The sequence below is a fragment of the Sceloporus undulatus genome, chromosome 4 (assembly GCF_019175285.1).
Source record: "Sceloporus undulatus isolate JIND9_A2432 ecotype Alabama chromosome 4, SceUnd_v1.1, whole genome shotgun sequence".
In the NCBI taxonomy this organism is placed as follows: domain Eukaryota; kingdom Metazoa; phylum Chordata; class Lepidosauria; order Squamata; family Phrynosomatidae; genus Sceloporus; species Sceloporus undulatus.
In genome coordinates, this window is record NC_056525.1 from 232,787,628 (window position 1) to 232,810,619 (window position 22,992).

At 42.0% G+C, this 22,992-nt stretch overlaps 1 protein-coding gene across 2 annotated transcripts in view; it reads left to right on the top strand.

The window, feature by feature from the left end:
* Nucleotides 1-7,168: 7,168 nt before the first annotated feature.
* DEPTOR (DEP domain containing MTOR interacting protein) overlaps nucleotides 7,169-22,992 on the top strand; it is a 741,617-nt gene continuing 725,793 nt past the window's right edge. The window contains exons 1-2 of one of the 2 annotated variants that reach the window (XM_042461765.1): nucleotides 7,169-7,499; nucleotides 9,573-9,671. In XM_042461765.1, coding sequence (XP_042317699.1) covers nucleotides 9,583-9,671 — 89 coding nt within the window. In that variant the 5' untranslated portion in view covers nucleotides 7,169-7,499; nucleotides 9,573-9,582. The remainder of the gene's footprint in view (nucleotides 7,500-9,572; nucleotides 9,672-22,992) is intronic. The other variant, XM_042461766.1, reaches the window with a different exon arrangement.

The window sequence follows — 22,992 nt, forward strand, 5'->3', positions numbered from 1 at the left end:
GGATGCATCCAGCTTTTTCCTGTAACTAGATGCATTGCAACAGGCAGCCTGTTGCAGTATGTACAACTGGGGGGGGGGGTGTATCCTCATTCATCCTTGTACTCTCTGACAACATATAAATAGTGTCGAGAGAGGGGTTGTTACACTTTTTAAAAGGCAGCTTGAAGGGGATTGGTATTGGCAGATGTATAGTCACCCCCTCATATCCATGGATTTTTTTTTTTATCCACAGATTCAAGCTACCATGGTTTAAAATATTTTAAACATCTACATTCTAAAAAGCAAACCTTGATTTTGCCATTTTATACAATTTGTATTTAATGGGACCCGAGTTTCCATGCATTTTGGTATCCACGGGGTCCTGGAATCAGACCCCAGCGGATACCAAAGGCCCACTGTAGATTGGGAGGCGTGGCTGTGTCTCCATATCTATGGCTCCTGATGCAAGATCTTTCCCGAGAGTTTCCTTTGTTGACCTTTCATCCACTATTTATTACATCAGGGCTGTTTAGTAGCCAAAACTGAAGATGACTTGATGTAGATAAGTGTCATAAGTGGAGAGAAATCTCATAAACCCCTGGAGAAAAATGTAGAAAACTGCCCTGACTTTCAGTGGCTTTGTCACATGTTCTTTACAGCTTGGCCTAAAAACTTGATGTGGTTCATTCTTTTAACCACAGGATATCTCTTAACTTGTTTAGGCATGAGTAGCTTGAGAACTGTGTGCATTGTCAAATGTATTTTCAAGACACAAAGAGCAGAAATGTTATATTCAGTGATATGATTGTCAGCAAGAGCCAGTGTGGCCTAGTGGTTTGAGTGTTTGACTACGACTCTGGAGACCAGGGTTCAGTTCCCAGCTTAGCCATGAAACCCTGTGGGTGATCTTAGGCAAGTCATACTCAGGGGAAGGCAATGGCAAACTCCTCTGAACAAATTTTGCTAAGAAGACCCCATGATAGGTTGACCTTAGGGTTCCCATAAGTTGGAAACCACACAATGGCACACAACAACAACAACAATAGCAAATCTTGTTAAAGACACATGGGATATTAACCACCAATGGCTTGAAATGCCAAAGATTTGCACCTGTAAAAGAAATCATGAGGAGTGGGGAAAATTGGACTTTGGAGCTGAATATGGTCCTACTGAAGATCCAGTCTATCCCTCTGCAGTTCCCCAGGTGGCTTTCTCTATGGCACCCTTGTTTGATCGTTTCTCAGCTTTTGTATGAGTTCCTACCCCCAAATTCCAAAAGATTGACATGCATCTCCTAAGGCTTAGCTAATGGTGGCAAGAGCTTTAAGCAGAAATATGATGGTATCTTTGGTCCCACACTTTTGATTTTGAACCCAGCCACCACAGGAATTGCCCCCCCCCTTCCCACAGAGACTGGCTCTCTCACATGGAACTCAGTTACAACATTTCAGTATTGCTTTATTTGGAGCTTCTTTGACATAGTGGTTGGAGTGTTGGACCATGACCAGTGTTTGAATCCCCACTGAGTCATGAAACCCACTGAGTGACTTTGGGCAAGTCACACTCTCTCAGCCTCAGGATGGCAATGGAAAACCCCTCTGAGGAAATGTCCCAAGGAGACTGATAAGGTCACCGTAAGTCGGAAACAACTTGAAGGCACACAACAACAACAACAAAAATATTGCTGCAACCTGTGGATCCCCAGGATTCATAATTCGGTGAAATAGAAAATTGCTGAAATGTCCCCTCATTTTCCTTCCCTTTCCCCTCAACCTCCACATTTTTAGTCTTTTTAAATATACAGTAGGCCCTCCACATTAGCTGGGGTTAGGGGCCCAGGACTCCCCATGAATGTGGAAATACTGCAAATGAAAAAAAACTTTTTTAACCTGAGAGAACAACTCTCTAGGAATACCTAGGTTTTCCAGCACAACTCTGTGGTCAATGTCTACCAGAAGCAGACCATCGAATCACACTGGAAGACCTACAAACGGCTAGAGAAGTGTTTTCTCTAGTATTCTTGAGTAATCTTTCTTGCCTGCTTAATGGCAAAGTGCAGGCATGCAGTCTGAGCATGCTCCTGCTCTGTAGGGTTGGTAAAATTGATGCTAATCACAATGGTGAATCAGAATGCTGGAGATAAGGCTCTAAGACAGCTAATTTTGAACACATGAAGTGATAAAGGAGGGATATCACTAGTGGATTATGGGACCTTAAACATTTTTCCTAATCCAATAAATACCTACTTAAGAATATTACTCAATAGAAATAGGTAGGATTGCACTTTTAGAGCCATTCATTTCAGATAGAAGTGAGGCTTAAAAGAATTTTCTAAGCTCTGCAAAAGTTCTGGTAGCCCAGATTGGAGGAATGTTTTCATCTTTTCAGAATTGCAGAGGCAGCAAAATACGCATAGTATGTGGGATTACGGTACTAGGTGAATTGGTGCACATTTTCACACTTGTATTAACAGATAATTGTCTTCACTTTTCTGCACAAATTCTCATCTTTTCTCATATATTCACATTTATTCATCCTCCCTCTGCCGTAAATGCACAGCCATGTGAAGCACATGGACAGTCCTGTGTGCAATCATTCACATTTCAGCAGATACTCCTGTAAAAACCACTAATACTTTTTCCATGGAGTTTAAGGAGGGTAGGTTTTTTTGCAAGGGGTGAGGAGTGTGCAAAAAGCCCGAACTCCTGTAAATCATGTGTGGCCAGATTGCATTCTGTTTGGAATGGGGAGTATTTTAAACATATAGACTAGCCCACAGAGAGAGATGACAAAAAGGGGAAAGTAAATGTAATACCGCTTGGCTGTTTTTCTTGAATCTAATTCAGTTTTGACAGATAAATGTAAGATTTTTTTCCCTCTGTTGTATTTCAATATTTTGCATTTTAGTATTTTAGTGCTGGTAGCTGTAAATATGCTATTAATGTAATATTAATGTAATATTCTCTGTGTTACATATAATATAATGTATAATACAATTGCTGTTCATTGTACATATAGTTTTATAATGAATTTTAAAATTAAACACATATGTTAAGGTGTCTTTTTTCTTGAAGGTTTACCTTGGATTTGATTTTGAGGTAGTCAGAACTAGGGGAATATGGAGTTATAGCAGTGCAGTGCTATAGTGAAACCACTGAAAGGAGGGAGGTAGGAAAGTGTGACTATTGTGGGCAAGCAAGAATGAAAATACATTTGGCAAGACACAAAGTGTGAAGAAATATTGTGGATCTCCTTCAGGAAGTTTCTGCTGTCAGTAGGCAGATCAATATCTGAAAAATCTATGTGACTCCATGCACACAGAGACACACACATTTTAAACACCAATATAGGTAGGTATCAAGCAAACTATACTTTCAAGGCTATAAAGCACTTTATTGTTTTAAAAACTGACAATATATCTAGGCTAGAATAGGACAGAAATCTTTCTTTGTTATCACTCCCTTTTGTTTCAGGAACTTGGCAGCAAGCAGATTTGCTAAGGATCAACAACAGTTTTTCTGCCAGGTCTGAGGAAAGAAACCAGAATCTCTTTTTATGATCAGTATCTGATAATAGTCAAAAGGAACATACTAAGAGCCATGCTGGATCAGACTAAAGTTCATTTGTTCCAGCATTGTGATCATATAGTGGCTAACTAGATATCTATAGAAAGTCTGCCAGCAGGGCATAACTGCTGCTGTACCCTCCAGCTCCTATCCTTAAGAAGTTCCTCATATTTCACTTTTGATCTCACCATCGTAAATAATCTTACATCGCCAGCAAATTTAGGTGCATCAGTACTCACTACTAATTCTAGATAATTTATGAATAAAGTAAAAAGTTTCCATTATAGTTCATATCTGGTTGAAAGGGGAAGCCCTGTAATGCTGCCCCTTGAACTACTGTATTGCCTCCTGGCTTCAGATTGTTAGGCTGCAAAATTATGTGCTGGTTAGGGAAAACTGACACCTTGTGACTGATGATGGTAATGGAGGCTTCAAACTGAAACAAGAAACTCCCTGGTTCCTGTGCCATAGTATGTAAGCTAAGTTTCACATGTTAAACACCCATGGTCTTTCATTTTTATAGTGTTAAATATAGAGATTTTAACTATTTTTAAAACTTTTACTGTAAACATTTAAATTTTTAATTCACTGTTTTTGGAAGCTGCCTAGCATCCCACTTTGGGAGAACGGCGGCATATAAATGTAGTAAGTAAATAAATAAATGGTCTTGGAATTCTGATTCTGTCAAATGCACAGAGATTCCCTTTTACTATTTTAGAACATTTTAGTTGTTTGGGCCCACTTGCCTAACCAGGGATGGTCCTATTCTCTGATAGGACATTGGTCCCTAATTCTCAGCTCCCATTCTCAGGGGCATACAAGGTGCTCTTACATTTTGCAAGAGAGGAGACCTGAGTTGTATAGTTGGCTCCATCTCTGGTCACCCCCCAGCTTCTTATTTATTGAGCCTATCCACCTGTGTGGGCACCAGCTGTCATTGTAAGCATCCACTGTACATGTTATCTGCTTGCAGGCTTGTATGGGTTTGTTCTATTATATAGGTGAGGATGCTGAGCATGGGATTTCCTCACTTACAGAAGTTTATCGCACCAGGGTTAAAACATTCTAACGCTTTGAAACAGTTCCCAGAAATTGTGCCCTCTGGAACTCCATGGGAATGCGATGGGAATGCCTGGCGGCAACTGGTGTTCTGCTGTGTGGAAAAATAGCGTTCTGGGCCCCATCGGGTTTCCATCACACTCCATGCGCGGCCCCGCTCATGCACGTTAGAACACACCAGGGAACGTTTTAACCCCGGTGCGATAAACCTCACAGTCTTAAGTGGCACCATCTATTCTGCTTCTTCCTTGTGCTGCATGTACTATCTAAAATCCAGGATAACTAAGAATAGACAACCATCAATAGACAGGCTGCCTGATGGACTCTGGGAGTCTGTTTCCATTTACAGTGGTCCCTCCACATTTGCTGGGGTTAGGGTTGAAGGACCCCTGTGAATGTGGAAAAAACGCAAATAAAAAAAAACAGTATTCTTTTTACCTAAGAGAGCACCTTTCTAAGAATCTCCAGGTCCTCCCATTCAACTCTGTAGTCAACATCTGCCAGACATTGGTCATAGAATCATGCTGGAGGACCTACAAATGCCTAGAGAAGTATTTTCTCTAGGAACTTCTAGATTCTGCAGCACAACTCTGGTCAACTTTCTTTCAATCAGTCTCAAAGGTGGTACATGATCTCTCTACATACCCATGCCAGCTAAAGTGGTGTCAGACTAATTTAATTCTTTGGTGCAGCGAACACCTTATAACTTTGTAGTGTAGACCCCCAAACCCAGTGCCTTTTTATGAGCCTTAAGGAGAAAGGCCCCTTAAAGCTGTAACCTTCAGATACAACTGAACACTAAAGTGAGGGCAGATCTGAAAGACAGAAACTGGCAGCATGAGCTTTCATAGACTTTAGTCTACTTCTTCAGATGCATCTAACTGAAAGAAAGAAGTTGACAGCATGAGCTTTCGTAGACTTCAGTCCACTTCCTCAGATGCCTTGGTGTAGTGGAAGCCAGGGACAGGCGTGCATATATGTGTGTGTGTGTGTGTGTGTGTGTGTGTGTGTGTGTGTGTGTGTGTGTGTGTATAATATATATATATATTACATTCCTCCTTTCTCCCTGGAGGGAACCAAGGCAGCTCACAGATAAAACCTTATTGAAACAATTAAAATGTCTATACATAAAATTGCATAAAATATGCACAATATAAAACATAATATAAAATCACATAAAATATACACAAGTTAAAAACAGTCTAAAAACCCACCTACTCCAGCCTGCCGGCATAAAAATGTTTTTACTTGGTAGCTAAAGGCCAGCAGGGAGGGGGCCAACCTAGCTTCCCGAGGAAGCATTCTAGAGGCTGGGAGAAACCACCAAGAAGACTGTCCTCACCAGGCAAGCACGTGATCTTCATAGGAAGGAAAGAAAGCCACCTCCTGAGCAGGTTCATATGGGGATACAGGTGCAGTACAGACCACCAAAGCGGCGTACCAGTGCCAGTATAAGGGTTAGGGAGTGTGCATCATGTACATGCTCCCTAATCCTAATATGTGCTGGCAGCGGCATAATGGCAGCGCTCTGTGTACATGGATGCCACCATTATGATGTCACACACACGCCGTGTCCAAACAGCGCGGCATGGGCATGATGTGTTCGTGCCGCCCCAGGCCGCTTACAAAACCCCCTTTTCCAGTCCATGGGGAAGCAGCATTTTGCCGCTTCTCTGTGGAATGGAAAAGCGCCGGATTGAAGCTGCAGGGGCTGCTGGTGAGGCTGCCCTGCCTCCAACCTGGCAAAAAAAGAGGCAGATGCAGGCCGCCCCAAAGGGGCTGTCTGTACCCCACCACAGTCTCTCAAATAGTCTGGGCCCAAGCCATGTAGGGCTTTATAGGTCATGATCAGCACTTTGAATTGTGCTCTGAAACGAACAGGTAGCCAGTGGAGCTGTTTTAACAAGCGAGTTACATGCTCCCTGTAACTGGCTCCGGTCAGCATTCTGGCTGCTGTGTTTTGAACCTGCTGAAGTTTCCGGATTGTTTTCAAAGGCAGCCTCACGTAGAGTGCATTGCAGTAGTCTAAATGGGATGTGATCAAGGCATGTGCTGCCATAAGCTCAAGGAATGAACACAGCTGGTGCTCTAGTTTTAACTGTGCATACGCACTCCTGGCCATTGCTATGACCTGGGCATCCAGGCTCAGAGCGGAGTCCAGGAGCACACCCAAGCTGTGAGCCTGAGATTTCAGGGGGAGTGTAACGCCATCCAGCACAGGCAACACCCCAATTCCCTGATCTGCCTTAACACTGACCAGGAGCACCTCTGTCTTGTCTGCATTATGCTTCGATTTATGTGCCCTAGGTATGTGTTTTGAATTTGAATCGACATTCTCACATACCTATGGCGTGTGTGTGTGTGTGTGTGTGTGTGTGTGTGTGTGTGTGCCTGGCTTGCATGCCACCAAAAGTATCTGAGGAAGTGGCCCGAAGTCTACGCAAGCTCATGCTGCCAATGTTTTTCTTTCAGGGAGGATTGAGTTAAAGCTGGAGGGGATGAAACAGCTGGCCGTGGCAAGGCAGAAGCACCTCCTCTTCTGCAGCCGAGTTGCTGCCTCGGCAGTCTTTGCAAAGGTCGCTTGTTGGAGCCATCTCTCTCTTCCCCTTATAATAGTTTCAGCCCTTCCTGACCTTGAGCCTTTCCCCCCTTTTGCAAAGCACTAGGATGCTGGACACAAGGGGACACTGCTGCTACTGCTGTTGCTGCCTTTAAGCTGGAGAAGGGCCTAAGGAATAATAAGGCTGGCTTTTGGCAGCTGCAACCACCACGTGTCCCTCCTCTGTCACACACAACCAAATACAAGGAGGAGGAAGCCTAGGTGGTGGGAGCTCTGCTTTCCAGGAGGAGGAAGGTGCAGGCACCAGAGGCGACTGTGTTCCTCCTGCAACCCAGGTGAGCCAAAAGCCTGCAAAGGTTGGAGGGTGGGCAAGAAGGACAAAAGCAGTGTCTGGTGTGTGTGTTTATGTGTGTTGCATTTTGTGTGTGGGATCGCTGTCAGTTCCTCTTCTCTTGCCTGATACACACTTGAAAGAAACAGTGTTACTGATATCTGGATTTATTATCACATTGTTTCCCCTCTAGGGATTTTTTTTTTTAAAAAAAGAGCACTTCAGGTGGTTAGCAAAGCTCTCTCAGAAGAGATTGGACACAAATGAAAAGGAGGCTGGAAGTGAAGGAGGAACAGAGAAAAGATTAAAACCACCACCACCTCCATCATCATCATCATTGTTTGCCCAGAATCTTGATAGTCCCAATTGCAGTGGACAAGATTTATTTATTTATTTGTTTATTTTGAGTATTTATATCCCGCTCTTCAGCAACAAAGGCTCTCAGAGCAACTTACCATATTTTTTTTAATTAGACAGTTCCCTGCCCTCAGGCTATCAACTGAATCAGTGGATTGTTATTTTTATTGTTATATTATTTGCCCAGAATCCTGATAGTTCCAATTACAGTAGATCAGTGGAATCAATGGGGTTTTCCTATGTGTTGACTCCCCATTCAACAACTGATTTTATGGGTCTACTCTAGTTACAACTAACAGGATTCAGGCTATTATTATTATTATTATTATTATTATTATTATTATTGATGTCCAGAAGGTGAGCAAAAGAAACTATATTTGATGTTGATGATTGTTATAATTATTGGCCAGAATATGGACAAGAGAAACTATGTTTAATTATGAAGACTGAGGTCTAAAAGGTGGACAAAAGACACTATATTTTATGACTGTTATTGTTGTTATTATTATTATTGGCCAGAAGGTAGACAAGAGAAACTATGCATAATTATGATGACTGATGTCTAGAAGGTGGACAAAAGACACTGTATTTGACCTGTCTTAAAGCTAACATCTCCTCAACTGTCCAGAGCAGAAATGACTCCATTGAATTAAGGTTCTTTTCTTTTCTTTTTTCTGTTTATGTTTCTTTCTCTTTCTTTTTTTTCCTAGGCTGCAAAAGGGATTGTGCAGGGAAGGAATGTGTGGGTCTGCGAGGAACATTAATTTAATTAAAGGACTGGGAAGGCTGACAACTTGTTAAGCTGGAGAAGAAATGCATTTACAGGCTGCAAATTGTGAAAGAACTGGAGGCTAGGATGTGGATTGGGCTGCAGGAAGCAAAAAAGACGACTGATATACTATTTGCAATTAAATTGGAGGCATAATAGTCTTTCTAAGAGGCTGTATATGAAGGTTCAAGATGCCAGTGAATGGGGGGAGGGGAGGCCATCTGTACAGAATGGGAATCAAGATACAGTATGGTTTGGGTGGATCTTACAGCAGGGGTATAACTATGGGAGGGGTAGGAATAGGGGGCATTGCTTCATAAATAAGAATTCTGCCCCACTCCAGATGACATTTTGGGCCAGTCCCCAAATTTCTAGCACTGCAATAATTTAAAATTTCAGTTGAGCACTTAGAAATACAGTCGGCCCTTCTTATACACGGATTTTTTATACACGGATTTAAGCATACACGGTTTGAGACTGTTTCTAAAAAAAGTATAAATTTACTTGATTTTCCATTTTTATAAGAGAACCATTTTGCTATGTCATTATATTTAATGGGACTTGAGCATACACGATTTTGTTATACACGGTAGATCTTGGAACCAAACCCCAGCGTATAACAAGGGTCCACTGTACAGTTTAGACACCCAAAGAAATGAGGCCAGCAAAGTTTCCAAAGAAATGCAAATGCAGCAAATACAAGAATTCTAGGTGTCTTACTTTCTGCACTGCTATAAATTTAGGGGTTGAAGAGAAATTTTCATTTGGTGGGGCAGAATTCTTATTGGGGACAATGCCCTCATTTTGTACCCCCTCCTCCCCATAGATATAACCCTTACGTATGTTAGAGGCTAGAAGACTATCGCTAACTTGTCCCTTCAAATGTTGGTGTGCTGCAAAAGATATAGATCTTGTTGTGCTCTTTTTAATTGTCTGGCTCTTTCTTGCCAGGTTGGTAGCAATGGAGGAAAGCAGCCTGGGCCCCATGCAGCAGAGGGCTACTGAACTGGAACACATGGCTGAGGTTCTGCTCACAGGAGAGCAGTTACGGTAGGAAATTCTGGTTTTTACTCCTAGCACAAATGTCACGAAAGTAGGGAACAATAGGAGAGATTCTTTGTAGGCAGGTACAGATGGGAAGGATGCTATGTGTGTAGACCAGGGGCAGAAATTGCAGAAACCTGCAGATGGAATCTACCAGCAGCACCAGACAGTACAGACAGTTGTGGTGAATGCTGGGAGATACAATCCAACAATATCGTGAGGGTTGCGTCATTCCCACCCCTTGATATAGTATCAGTCACTGGTCTATCCTGCTAAAAACGCAGACGATTATAAGAGCCAGTGTGGTTTAGCAGTTTGAGTGTTGGACTATGACTCTTGAAACTAGGGTTCAAATCCCAGCTTGGCCATGGAAACCCACTGAGTGATCTTTGGCCAGTCACCAGAGGAAGACAAAGGCAAATCCTCCATCTGAGCAAATCTTGCCAAGAAAACCCTGTAATAGATTTGCCATAGGGTCGCCTTGAGTTGGAAATGACTTGAAGGTAATCAAGAAAAAGATGATTAGTCAGCAGTGTGACACAGCGGCTAAAAAAACAATGCAATTCTAGTCTGCATCAGCTTTCATACAATGTCCAGACTGGGTAAAGTAATAATACCCTTCTATTCTGCTTTGGTCAGACCTCACCATTGGAATAACATGGCCACTTTTGGGCACCACAATTCCGTGAGGGTATTGACAAGCTGGAACATGTTCAGAGGAGGGCAACAAAGATGATAAAATGTCTGGAAATGAAGCCATATGAGTAACAACTTAGACAAAACAAAGTATGTTTAGCTTGGGGAAGAGATGGCTGCAAGCATATAACATCTATCTGTAAATATTTGAAGGAATGTCATGTAGACAATGGAGCAAGCTTTTTTTCTGCTGCTGCCAACAGAAACCAATGCATTCCAATTAGAAGCAAAGATATGCCACCTAAACTTCAGGAAGAACATCCTGACTGTAAGAACTGTTCAGCAATGGAATAGACGATCTGGTGGACTCTTTTTGTCTTTGGAAATCTTCAAACAGAGGTTGGATGCTTACCTCTCAGAAGTGTTTTAGTTGTGGATTCTTGTATGGCAGCAAGGTGTGGCAGATGGTCCTTGAGGTCCTTTCGAACTCTGTGATTCTATGATGAAAAAGAACTCTGATTGTGGAGAAACCTGGATGAGCAAAGTTGGGTCATCTGGTGGTATGCAGCCCTTGGGACCCCTATGTGCAGCCCATGGAAGCTCCTGAAAGCCCCTAATTTCCCCCACTAAAATTTGGAGGCAACCCTCCCCAAAAAAGCCTACCCAAAATCTGCAAAAAGGGCCTTAAAAGGATACAATTTGCTCCCTTAAACCCTATTGGCCCCCAAACCTCCCCAAAACAGATGAAAAAAGGGGGAAGGTTTTTTAAAATTGGCCAAAATCGAGCCAGAAGTGACATCATGTCACTTTGGAAATGCTGAAATGTGATGGTATGGCCTGCTAGACAGGCGCAGGAAAGAAAAATGGCCTGTTTGAGTTGCCCACTTCTGGGTTAGAGGGACAAATAGTAAAGAGGAGGTGAGCTTCCTATATATTCCCAAGATAGATAACCCCTTTCAGTCTGAGGGCTGGAGAAATTCAAGGGTCTCCATTCTAATGGCAGGTGAGAGCGAAGGCTTAAAGTTCTTCTTGCCAGTAGCTAAGCTACAGGAGATGTTTTGAACCATTAAAAATGGGGAGGGTGCATACAAAATTCAGTGTTAAGGGGAAGGAACAAAGCTATCTAGGAACCCCAGAGAGTTGGATTTGGTCAAGGAAAGTAATGACAGGTAGCTAGCCACAAAGAATCTCTTTTTTTCTTTTATTCCCAATGGAATAAATTGGTCTTCTGGCTAAATTTAGGGCCTATCCCTTCCCTGTGTACACAGATTACACAGAAGCTAGTTGTCTTTTCTATATTGTCATGAGAGTGGCCAGATGCAAAGAATGAAATGTCTTCTCTGTTTTATTATTTTAATTTTAACCTTGGGTAAAAGGGGCAATTTAGTTTGGCAGTGCATCACAGCCCTGCATGCAGGCTAACAACGGCAATTAAAATGCCTTCTTCTGTATAGCTGAGAAACAGGTACAGTCTCTGTGCTTCTGTGCGTCTGATTACTTTTGTTGTAAGAATCTGGTTGTTAATTATCTCGGAATGAGAAAATTCCAGTCCTGCGGCAAGCAATCTAAATTGAGAAAAGGTTGTTTGTAGTATAGTGCATCTGGTATGATATAGATTGGCAATCCAAGCATTTGGCTTCTTTCCACCCACATTGAGTGAAATCAGCACAGGTACCAGGAAAGATACCTCAACTATTAATTTCTGTTTAGCAACAAAGCAGTGAAGGCAACACAGCAGACCAAACTGGTCTCTTGCATTAGAAGGTACAATCCCACCACAATATTGCTGGCTTTTGTACACGAAAAGGTACCATCCTGTCCTTTGCCTCAGGCAGCAATATGTCTTCTTTATCTCAGAATTTTCTTTTTTGACCTCTGAGTTAAACAGGATGCTGAATTATTTTGACTTCTTTGATTGGTTTCAGCAGGCTAGTTTCATATTTTTATGAGTTAATGAAGGAAGGGAGATATGAACTCAGAGTATTCTGGCTGGTAGGAAGGAGCAGGATAAGAGCAAGACCACATTAGATGTGGATGAATTCAATCAAGGAAACCACAACTCTGAACTTGCAAGACATGGGCTGGGGTGTTGAAAAACTGGGTGACTTGTAAGTCTTTGGTTCATAGAGTCCCTATAAGTCAAAGTCAATTTGATGACAATTAACAACAACATTCTCTGTATAAAAGAGTTTCAACTTCTGTAGGGTGGGGTACATCTGTGTGGAATCATGATCTGGAAAAGTTTCTTTTAATGGACTACCCACTCTCTGAATTCCCCTTCAGGCAAAGTATAGTTGGTATACTTTGGGAGTATATTGGGAGTTGTACTCCCACCCACAAAATTTCCCCTCAAGTCTTCATGCAATAATGATAGTCAACTTTACTGGTTCAATAAGAGGGGGTTGAAATATAAGCTTTATTTTAAACTGCACATGTGAACCTGACAGCATAATAATTGTGGTGATCTTTACCATGGTCGTAACATATAGAGAAGATCATATATATATATATATTTTATTGGCTGCTTGCCACCCTGTGATTTATACTTACAAAGTAAGCAAATATTTCTGCTCTGGAAAAACTCACAGAGATGGTGGTCCTCTGCTGTTGTTTTAGCAAGTATGCTTGCTATTCAAACATGTGTCTTTGTACCTGGGCAAATTTTAAGACAGCTTTCCCCAATCCAGTACCCTCCAGATATTTTGGACTTCAGCTACTATAATCCATCACTATTGGCCCTTGCTGGCAGGGGCTGGTGGGAATTGTGGCCAAAATACTTTAAGTGTGCAAGGTTGGAGAAGGATGATTTTGAGCAGTGGAAAGAGTAATCTAGTCTGACTATCATCAGAAAGAAGTTTCCTATTAGGTGTGAAAACTAGTGCCCTGGCTACTAAAGGGCTACTTTTAATGGGAAGGTGTGGCTTGTTTATTTCAAACAACAATAGCCATTAGCTCTGAAAGTGTCATTAAGCAGCCTGCCTGCTTTTTTATTGTGGAATTCCAGCTCTGAATTGTAGATGTTTGTGGTAGACAGTACTGCTTTGGAAAATGTGGGTGGGAGAGATTTGACCAGCAACTAATACTTGTTAAGGTGTGCTTAGTTCATATCACAGCTGAGCATTATGTGCTGAGAAAATACTGTATATACTCAATTATAAGTCAACTTCATGTATAAGTCGAGGCAGGTTTTGTGGCTAAAATTATGGATTTTGATAGGACCCGTGGATAAGTTTAGCATAAAACTTAGGGACATATAACAAAGGATCTTAATGATGAAACAAAGGAAAACAATGCCAGAGAACTCACAAAATTCCAGCAGGCATCACTGTTTGTGCTCACACTGGATGGATGAGGGGGGGGCAGTGCTTCCAGGACAGATTGCACTCTTGTCTTTCACCAGGGAATGGTACCTTTTTAAATGAGAGTTAAAGTACAGTGCTTACATTGTCCTGTGGATAAGTCAGCTCAGGTTTTTTGGGTCAATTTTTTGACTATAATTTCTAGACTTATACATGAGTTTATACAGTAGGTATTCTGAAGAGAGTCATTACCAAGTTTGGTGATGTTATCTGATGTTGTCATATGGTGGCATCATTCAGATATCCAGCTAGGAGTATCCATGTTGTCTGAGGGATTCTGGGAATTGTCATCCAAAAACATAACTTTCAAGCTCTGAAAATATCCTACCCATACACATGAATCCCTACACTCTGAGAGGGGATTTTGGCTGGCTTATATTTAAATGGAAAAGGAAAACCCCATCTGTGAAATTCAAGAACATACTTTGCATCACATATAGTCTGACCTTCAGTCAATTAACATGTTATGCCTAATACATGTTATGCCTTGCTGGTTAACTGAAGATGGGTTTTTAATTTATTTATTTCTTTGCTCTTCACACCTCAAGAAAAGATTTGTCTGCGTCTACTTGAATAACTTTGCTTTTGGAGTTTTCCTCTTTCAAATTTAGATTGCTGGACAGTATTTGCTCACAATAGACAAAATATTTGGCGTAGAAAAATGGGTCGTCACTTGCATTCCTGGGTGTAGTCAGCTATATTGTTGTGCTTTTCTGTTCAGTTCAGTGCATCATTGCACGGGCTCTTTGATAATAGATCAGTGAAGGGCAGAAGGAGGAATAGTCATAAATGGAAGGTAGACACTCTGCATTCCTGATATACCATGCATTCTTAGTAGGGACAGATGCTTGTATTAGGTATAACATGTTAATTATACTGAGCTTGGGGCACCATGTATCCTACTTTATAGAAGGCAAGTCTTTATTTGACAGACTGTCCAAGAACTCCCTTACAGGGCCAGCATGGCATAGTGGCTCGAGTGGTGGACTAGGACACTTGAAGACCAGAGTTCAAATCCCCTCTCATCCATGGAAGCCCACTGGGTGACCTTGGGCAAGTCACACCCTTTCAGACTCAGAGGAGGACAATATGAATCATCACATGCAAATATTATAAGAATCTGGGTTCTCTTGTATCCTTTTGTATGTGGCTTCAGGGATGCAGAATGCGTATCCCACCCCCTTATTTGTTTCCTGCAAGTCCCAGTATTCCTCCATTAGATATTCTGCTTAGGTGAGATGGCAACCCAACAACACTCGCAGAGCCACACCTTTTTTTTCTTGGCATGAGCCATTACATCTGGTGGCTGGAAGCTAACCATAAGCTGCTCCCCATCATGCCAAAATATCTCAGTTTTCATTGGAATATAAAGTGTGAGTGCTGGACTACGACTCTGGAGACCAGGGTTCAATTCCAGCTCAGCCATGGAAACCCACTGGGTGACCTTGGGCAAGTCACACTTTCTCAGCCTCAGGGAAAGCAATGACAAACCCCATCTGAACAAATCTTGGGGTTTCAGGGGCTGCCAAAATGATGTTCAGGGGTTGAGTTTACCCTAGTCATGCATTACATACATTGATATTTGAAAAATATCATCATTTGTTCTCCAGCAACAAATGTGAAGTTTGATTCCTGGGAAATTAATAAGTATTTTCGTGAGGTAGTTCAGGTCAGCAGTTGAGTCCATTTTGTAACACAAATGTAATGATGAATTAAATCCATAGTTAGCTTGTGTTTTCATAAAGAAATCCTTATACCAATGACTTTATACCTAGACTACACTTTGCATTTGTGGTAAGGAAATAGTTGAGTAATTGATATTTTTGAACCCTGATAATGAACTGAATTGATCTACACTTCCCATTCTATTGTGTGAATCAGAATTTTAATACACTGGCTCTTAGACTTATAGATTAACAAAATATTGTATAAATCAGGAGAGAAATAAATAAGTAAATGTACCAACAGGGCAATATTATGAATAGTTTATTCGTGCAATTGCATGAGATTTGACATGGGCTGGGGACCTAGTGCTGAAGGAAAAAAGGTGTATTTTGCTTACTTCCTGTCATGATTTCCTGACGCTTCTGTTATCATCAAGTTTTTACATGTTACTTGAATAATGGAGTAAAAATGCATGAGATTGAACTGTTAGTCTCACTGAAGCTGCAGGGTTGAAAGTGGGTTCACACAGAAATATGTCTGTGTTGCTCTCTATCATGCTTTGTATTTTATTAGTAATTCATTCATTTATGTCAAGTTGGGCAAAGTGCCATCAATGGGCTTCATGCCCCCACTAGGCTCTTTGTGTGGCCCCTAAGGGGTCAAAATACCCCTCAAAATATCTCTAGGGAGTAAAGGGTTATTTTAGGCCTAGGAAAGACCTTTAAAAAAGACGAAGTGAATAGGAAGTGACTTCTGCTGATGTCATATTGTTGTGGTTTTTTTTTTTTTAAAAAAATAAATCTCAAAGTTCTAAAATGGCTCAAGAGGACTAAACACTAAAATGCTCTCCATGCCATCAGAAAGCATCTGGGGCAAAACTTTGCAGTTCTTGGTGTACAGCTTCCAAGTTTTCGTTGAAGGGCTAATGCACCCCTAGCCTTTCACAACTGTCCACTCCTGATTTATATCATTTATTTGCTACCATGTCTAAGAATGGGTCCTATTTTTGCTCCAGGCCCCAGCCACCTTAATCCAGATTTTATCTAGAAATGTGTATTTTGAAAAATATAAGAACATAAAAACCATGCTGAATTAAATCAGAACTCTGGGTAGGGTGACATATCTTATTCCCACATTTTGCTGTATTTGGGTTAATATTACAAACATGGAGGACAAGAGGGCAATAGCACCCTCTTAATCACATTGTCCAGTAATGGGTATTATTCAGAGGCAGACTGTATCTGGTGCTTATATTATTTTATTCTATTTTATTTAAGATATTTCTGTATCACACCTCGGCCCACAAGGTCTCTCGAGGGAACGAACAAATAAAAACAATTACAACAGTACAAAAATAAAACATTTTAAAACACATTAAAATATGTACTCTTTAAAAACTTTTAAAAGCTGTCTTAAAACAATATACTCTGACTACTGTATGCACAGGATCAGTAACCACGGTTTCACTTTACCTGCATAAGGAAGGAAAAATGGGCTCTGAAGGCATCTAGAGGTCCTCCAGAGTGATTCTGTGGCCAATGTCTACCAGGAAAGGGCATAATTGGCACACCAGCCAAAGAGGGGCAATGGCAGTCCTGGCCAATGTAACAACCTGGTCTTCCAGGAGCAGCACTGGATCCAAGAGCACTCCAAAGCTACATACCTGATATATGAGAGGGAAAGCATCTCCATCCAGGGCAGGCTGTGATCCCAAACCCAGCCTTGAGATCAATAGCATTCCAGTCTTGTCCAGATTGAACCTCAGTTTATTAACCTGTATCAAGTCCTTCACTGAATCCAGACAATGATCCAGGACTTCCAAATCCTCTGGCTGACCTCTCTCAGTGGCTTTGCGTAGATGTTAAAAAGGATATGGGACAATGTTGCCCTCTAGGGAACCTCACAGGCTAATGGCCAGCACCACCCCTGGGGAATGTTCAGCCAAAAAAGACTTGAACTACACAAAGCAATGCCCAAGTTCCATATCAGCCAAATGACCCTGAAGGATACCATGACTGGTGGTACCAAATGCCACTGAAAGGTTCAGGAGAACCAACAGAAACCCACTTCCCCTGCCCAACTCCTCATATAGGCCATCCACCAAGGCAACCAGAGCTGTTTTTGTTCCATAACCAGGCCTAAACCTAAATTGGAATGGGTCCAGGTAATTTGTTTCATCCAAAAAAGACTGGAGTTGTGATGCCATCACTCGCTGTATAACCATAATTTAAAAAGATTAGAGATTGGCTAATAGTTATCTAAGGAGGTACCGTCCAATGAAGGTGTCACCATTGTAATAAATAAGCATCAGTAGTGCTATCCTCCCTAAAGTTTTCTGATTTCCCTTAAAGACATGCAAATTGGAAGTCATCATCACTACATCCTGCATGCCATAGTTAAATTCCATAGTATTACAATGCTCTGAAGGATTTCCTTTTATCTGTATCTCCCACCAGTCCGATTTACTGGATGATTCCTAAGTTCTAGGCTTAAGAGGTGAAAAACCTATCTTTCTTCACACCTCACGGCATTTTATGCACCTCTGCCATACTTTTTTTCTAAGTGAATACGTTTTTAAGGCTGTGGTCTTTCCTCATGGGACAGTTGCTCCATGCACTTGATCAATATCCTTCAAACGTATGTATGTGAATATTAATTTAAGTACCAGTTTTCTAACAGGCAAAATGCAAGTGGACTTATACAGAAACAGGGTGGAACAAGCATACCAATGAACACATGCAAAAGTGTCATGGGCCGGGAATAGTGATGTCCATGCTAAATATACTTCCACTTGCTATAGAGTATACTTTGAAGTTTTCAAAAGGATCTTTAGGACAGCTGGTTGGCAAGATGTAATGAGACAGGTGTTCTAATGTATATAACTGGGGAAGTGTTTATTTGAGTAAGTGCTGCATACTTTAAATGTGCCATGTAAAAGTGGCATGGCAAAATAAGTAGCATTGCAACTGAGAGAAACAGAGGAGTTGTCCTATTCACTGGGTATGTAATAACTAATTTGCTGGCACAGATCAAGGGGCTATCAAATCCAGAGGCAAGTGGCCTACAATCTGAGGGCAGAAGGAGGCTCTTCCTAATTTCATCTAGATCCCAACCTAGGAACTACAGAAGAAGGGTGACAGGGAGGAGGAAAGGCTGCAAAAGTCAAAATGGAAAAATAAGTTGAAGAAGTTGGGGATGTAAAGAAGATGGACCCTTCAAATGCAAGATGGTGACAAGAGAGAAAGGCGCAGGACAGACTGTCCAAAAAGGATGGTCTCCCGGCATCTAGTTTTGGTCCGCAGAGAAGCCGCAGCCTCCAGATCACAGGACTTCCCCACGGACCAAAAAGAACCCGCGAAAAGTGGGTTCTTCTTGCGACACCATTACGGCATCACAGTGTGCCAATGGTGCACTTGTGACATTGTAATGGCACTGCGATGTGCGGACACTATGCGTCTGGCACGTCATAATGGTGGTGCCCATCTGTACAGGGTGCCGCCATTTTGATGCCCTCATCACATGTGAGGGGCGAGGGGCGTCTAGAAGCACCGCCCCTCGCACGTGACGAGGGCGTCCTTTCCCGTCCGTCTGGACTGGGCCAAAGAATGAGAAAGAGACTTTTTGGCTATAGTCATTTCTTGGCTATCTTTCCTCATGATGTGACCCTTGAGTGAGAGAAAAAAAGACAGAAAGAAAAAACTTTTCCCACTGTTATCTAATTCAGCATTCTGTTTCTAACAGCAGCCAGTTGCCTCTGAGAACTCACCACTTGGGCCTTAGAAAGACACAGAGCTTGTAATACTACTTTTTAGAAGCAATTTAAAATTTAGAGAACAATTCTTTAATGAAACACATCATTGAGAGGTTCTTCATTATATAACATACTACTGGTATAATGATAATGTTTCTGATACTGTTAGTTAATTGTTGTAGATACAGTACTCCCCTCTTATCTGCAGGGGATATATCCCAAGACTCCCAGTGCATGCCTGCAACCACGGATGGTATCAATTTTGCTCTCCATAGTTTCAGTTACCCCCAGTCAATTGTGGTCTGAAAAGATTACCTGTAATCTTGATCTTAACCTGTAATAATTGAAACCACAGAAAGCAAAATTGTGGATAAAGTTGGACTACTGTATCTTGATAGGTTTGTTACACAAAATGTGATCAGTTAACTTTGCTACTCATTAACAGTATATTTCCAGGCTTTAGCAAGTTGCAAACATCTTTATTTTGTATGATCCCATCTGTGTATCATAGATTATATCACCTTTGAAAGTGTATTATTACTGAAAACTCAGTAAGTCATCACTGAAAATGGAAGTTAGGCTATTCTACCTAGGTAATGGATGGGCATAACACATTCTGATTCTATTCTGATTGTTTAATTCTCAGCAGCAGCAAATTACTGTTGAGTGAACAACTACACATGTAACCTGTGTTCCCTTTTCAAATTATACTATGGCCTTATGCTGATTGAAACAGTACAAGTATTGTCAGGCTTGGTCACAGTCTTTTGTTCTGGAAGACCAGTGAACTGTCAAAGCTACAGTATTGAACATATTGCTCTGGAATAATCCCTGTTGAACTCTATAGGGCACACAAACAAACATGTGTTGATTGCACTGTAAGACTTTTGAGTGTGTTTGGTAGAAATGGTGAAACTTGGAAAAGAGGGACATAGAATGAGGGAAATGGGTGGAAATGTTAAACATTCAATGGCCAACCACTCTTATGTATTAGTCATTAATGTAGATTTTATATTGTAGTTAACATGACATTTGTGTCATGAATCTGGAGTACACACAAACTTCAGTAGTTAGAATGGTCAATGCAATTGAACAGATATTTTCTGGGAAGTAAATCTTCTGTCACAGGGATGTGGGGGAAGGGAGCTCACTCTTTTGCAAAAAGGGACTGTTACTGCTGGAAAATTTCAAGTGATTACTAGGAGTATGGAAAACAGCATTGTCAGACAGATTGACACATTAAAGTAGATTGAACAGAGGGGGTAACACAGAGTGATTTATTTATGGAGACTTGGTTTCTGTTTATATCTTGTGGGAACAAAAGGTCTTAAAGTATGCATTCACCAATGGCCCATGCTTTTTGTGGGGAGGGGGATACTACCAGGAATAAAGAGAAAAGAAAAGTGGCAACAAACAAAAATAACCTTCGGTCTATATGACAACCAGTGCTAGGACACTAGGAAGAACGTTTTTACTGTAGGAATTGTTTGACTCTCCATCTTAGGAGGGCTTTACATAGAGGGTTAGATGCAGGACTGGCTCTAGGTATTTGGCCCTCCTATACAAGAAATATTTTGGCACCCCCTGTCGCCCCTCGTAATTATTTTCACCCCTTGATTTCCGCTGTTTCATTTGTTAATGCTAAACATAACATAAAACTTAGGCGGGTTACAGACCGCCCATTTGGGGTGGCCTGCACCCGCCCCTTTCCCCTCTGTATCGGGGCCTCAGCTGCCAGACCGGCAGCCTCCGAGGCCCTGATCCACCGCTTTGCAGGCCGTGGGGAAGCGGCAAAAGACCGCTTCCCCGCGGCCTGGAAAGGGGTGTCCTTGGGGCTTCAAGCCCCAAGGACACCCGGCGATGGCGGGGAGGAGGAGAATGGGGCCGCTTGGCCCCTTTCTCCTCTGCATCGCTGAGCGCAGCCATGTAAAGGCTGTGCCCAGCGACACAAACCCCAGAAGGAGCTCCATTACGGAGCTCCTTCTTGCACAGCGGAAAGGGCGCTCTAGGCGCCCTTGTGCAGCACAAAGACATCACGTCCACGCTGCCTCATTTGGAGGCGGCACGGTCGTGATGTTGTAATGGCGGCGGCTGTGTGGAACAACCACCGCCATTTTGTACGGACTGGGTTCGTATTAGGGTTAGGGGCGTCAGGAAGTGACACTCCTTTCTAACCCTAATACAGACCCAGTCCGTATTTTCAGGCCCGTCTGTAATGGGCCTTAGGTTCCAATCTCTCATCATAGTATTGAAATTAGTGGAAAAGCCAATTAAGAAATTTGCCACAGACATAGGGGTGGGGGGGTACACATTTATGTTTTGGCCATTGTACAAAGAAACTATCATATTGTAGCTTGCTTATACGTCGCTTGCTGTAAGGAGTTTTCACTTTAATATTGTTTAATTACACAAAAAATATACAAAAAAGCCGCCAAGGCGCCCCTAAATTTTGCCATCCTAGGCGGCTGCCTCGTTCACCTATATGGATGAGCCGGCCCAGTTGGATGGACATCTTTCAGGAGTGCTTTAGTTGTGTATTCCTGCATGGCAGGGAGTTGGGCTAAATAGCCATTGTGGCCCCTTCCAATGCTAAGATTAATAATAATAATAATAATAATAATAATAATAATAATTTATTTATAGCCCGCCCAATCACAAGGAATCCAGGCGGGTTACAACAGTAAAAATAAAGATAATAAAATAAAATACAATAAATAAATAAAATACAATAAAATTAAAGAGAGCAAAGTGAGTACATTCACAGTTAGGCCTGATGGAAGTTGGGCCTCTCTTTTTCACTCCCTCCCAGGTCTGATGATGATGTCATGGAGGGAGGGCTCTTCTTCTTGAGGCAAGGATTTTATTTTAATTAATTTTAATTTAATTCTTCTCATTAAATTTAAGAGAAGAATTGGTGGACAGAGTGACATAAGTCACAGTAAATGGGGAGTAGAACTAGGTAGGGAAGGCCTGCCGGAAGAGATCCGTTTTAAGAGCCTTCTTAAAGGCTGTAAGAGTAGAAATGTCACGGATCTCCTTCGGCAGGTCATTCCATAGCTTCGGAGCTGCGATGGAAAAGGCCCTCTGGGTGACTGAACTTAGCCTAGATTTTATTGGCTGAAGTAGATTCTTCCCCGAGGACCTTAGAGTGCGGGACGGACAGTATGGAAGTAGGCGATCTCTTAAGTATTCTGGACCCAAGCCATGTAGGGCTTTGAAGGTAATCACCAACACCTTGTACCTTGCCCGGAAACTAATTGGCAGCCAGTGAAGGGATTTCAAAACCGGTGTTATGTGATCGGTACGACGAGTACCTGTAATTAACCTGGCTGCCATATTTTGTACAAATTGAAGTTTCTGAACTTGGGACAAGGGTAGCCCCATGTAGAGCGCATTACAGAAGTCCAATCGAGAGGTGACCAGCGCATGTACAACTGTTTCAAGGTCTCCCTGCTCCAGGAAGGGGCGCAGCTGGCGTATCAGCCGAAGCTGATAACAAGTGCTCCTGACTGTCGCATCTACCTGAGCTGTCAGGTGAAGCGACGAGTCAAGGAGCACCCCTAAGCTGCGGACAGAGTCTTTCAGGGGAAGTGTGACCCCATCGAGAACTGGCTGACATAATTCCATACCTGGGCTTGGGTTTCCTATAACAAGTACCTCCGTCTTACCTGGATTCAGTTTGAGTCGGTTTTCCCTCATCCAGTCCATTACCGCCCCAAGACAGGCATTCAGAGGAGAGATGCCATCCTTAGTCACTGCATCAGTCTGAGACATAGAGAAATATATTTGGGTGTCATCAGCGTACTGATAACATCCTGCCCCATGTCTCCGGATGATTTTTCCCAGCGGCTTCATGTAAATGTTAAACAGCATAGGAGACAATATTGCGCCCTGGGGTACACCAAATTTTATCTCT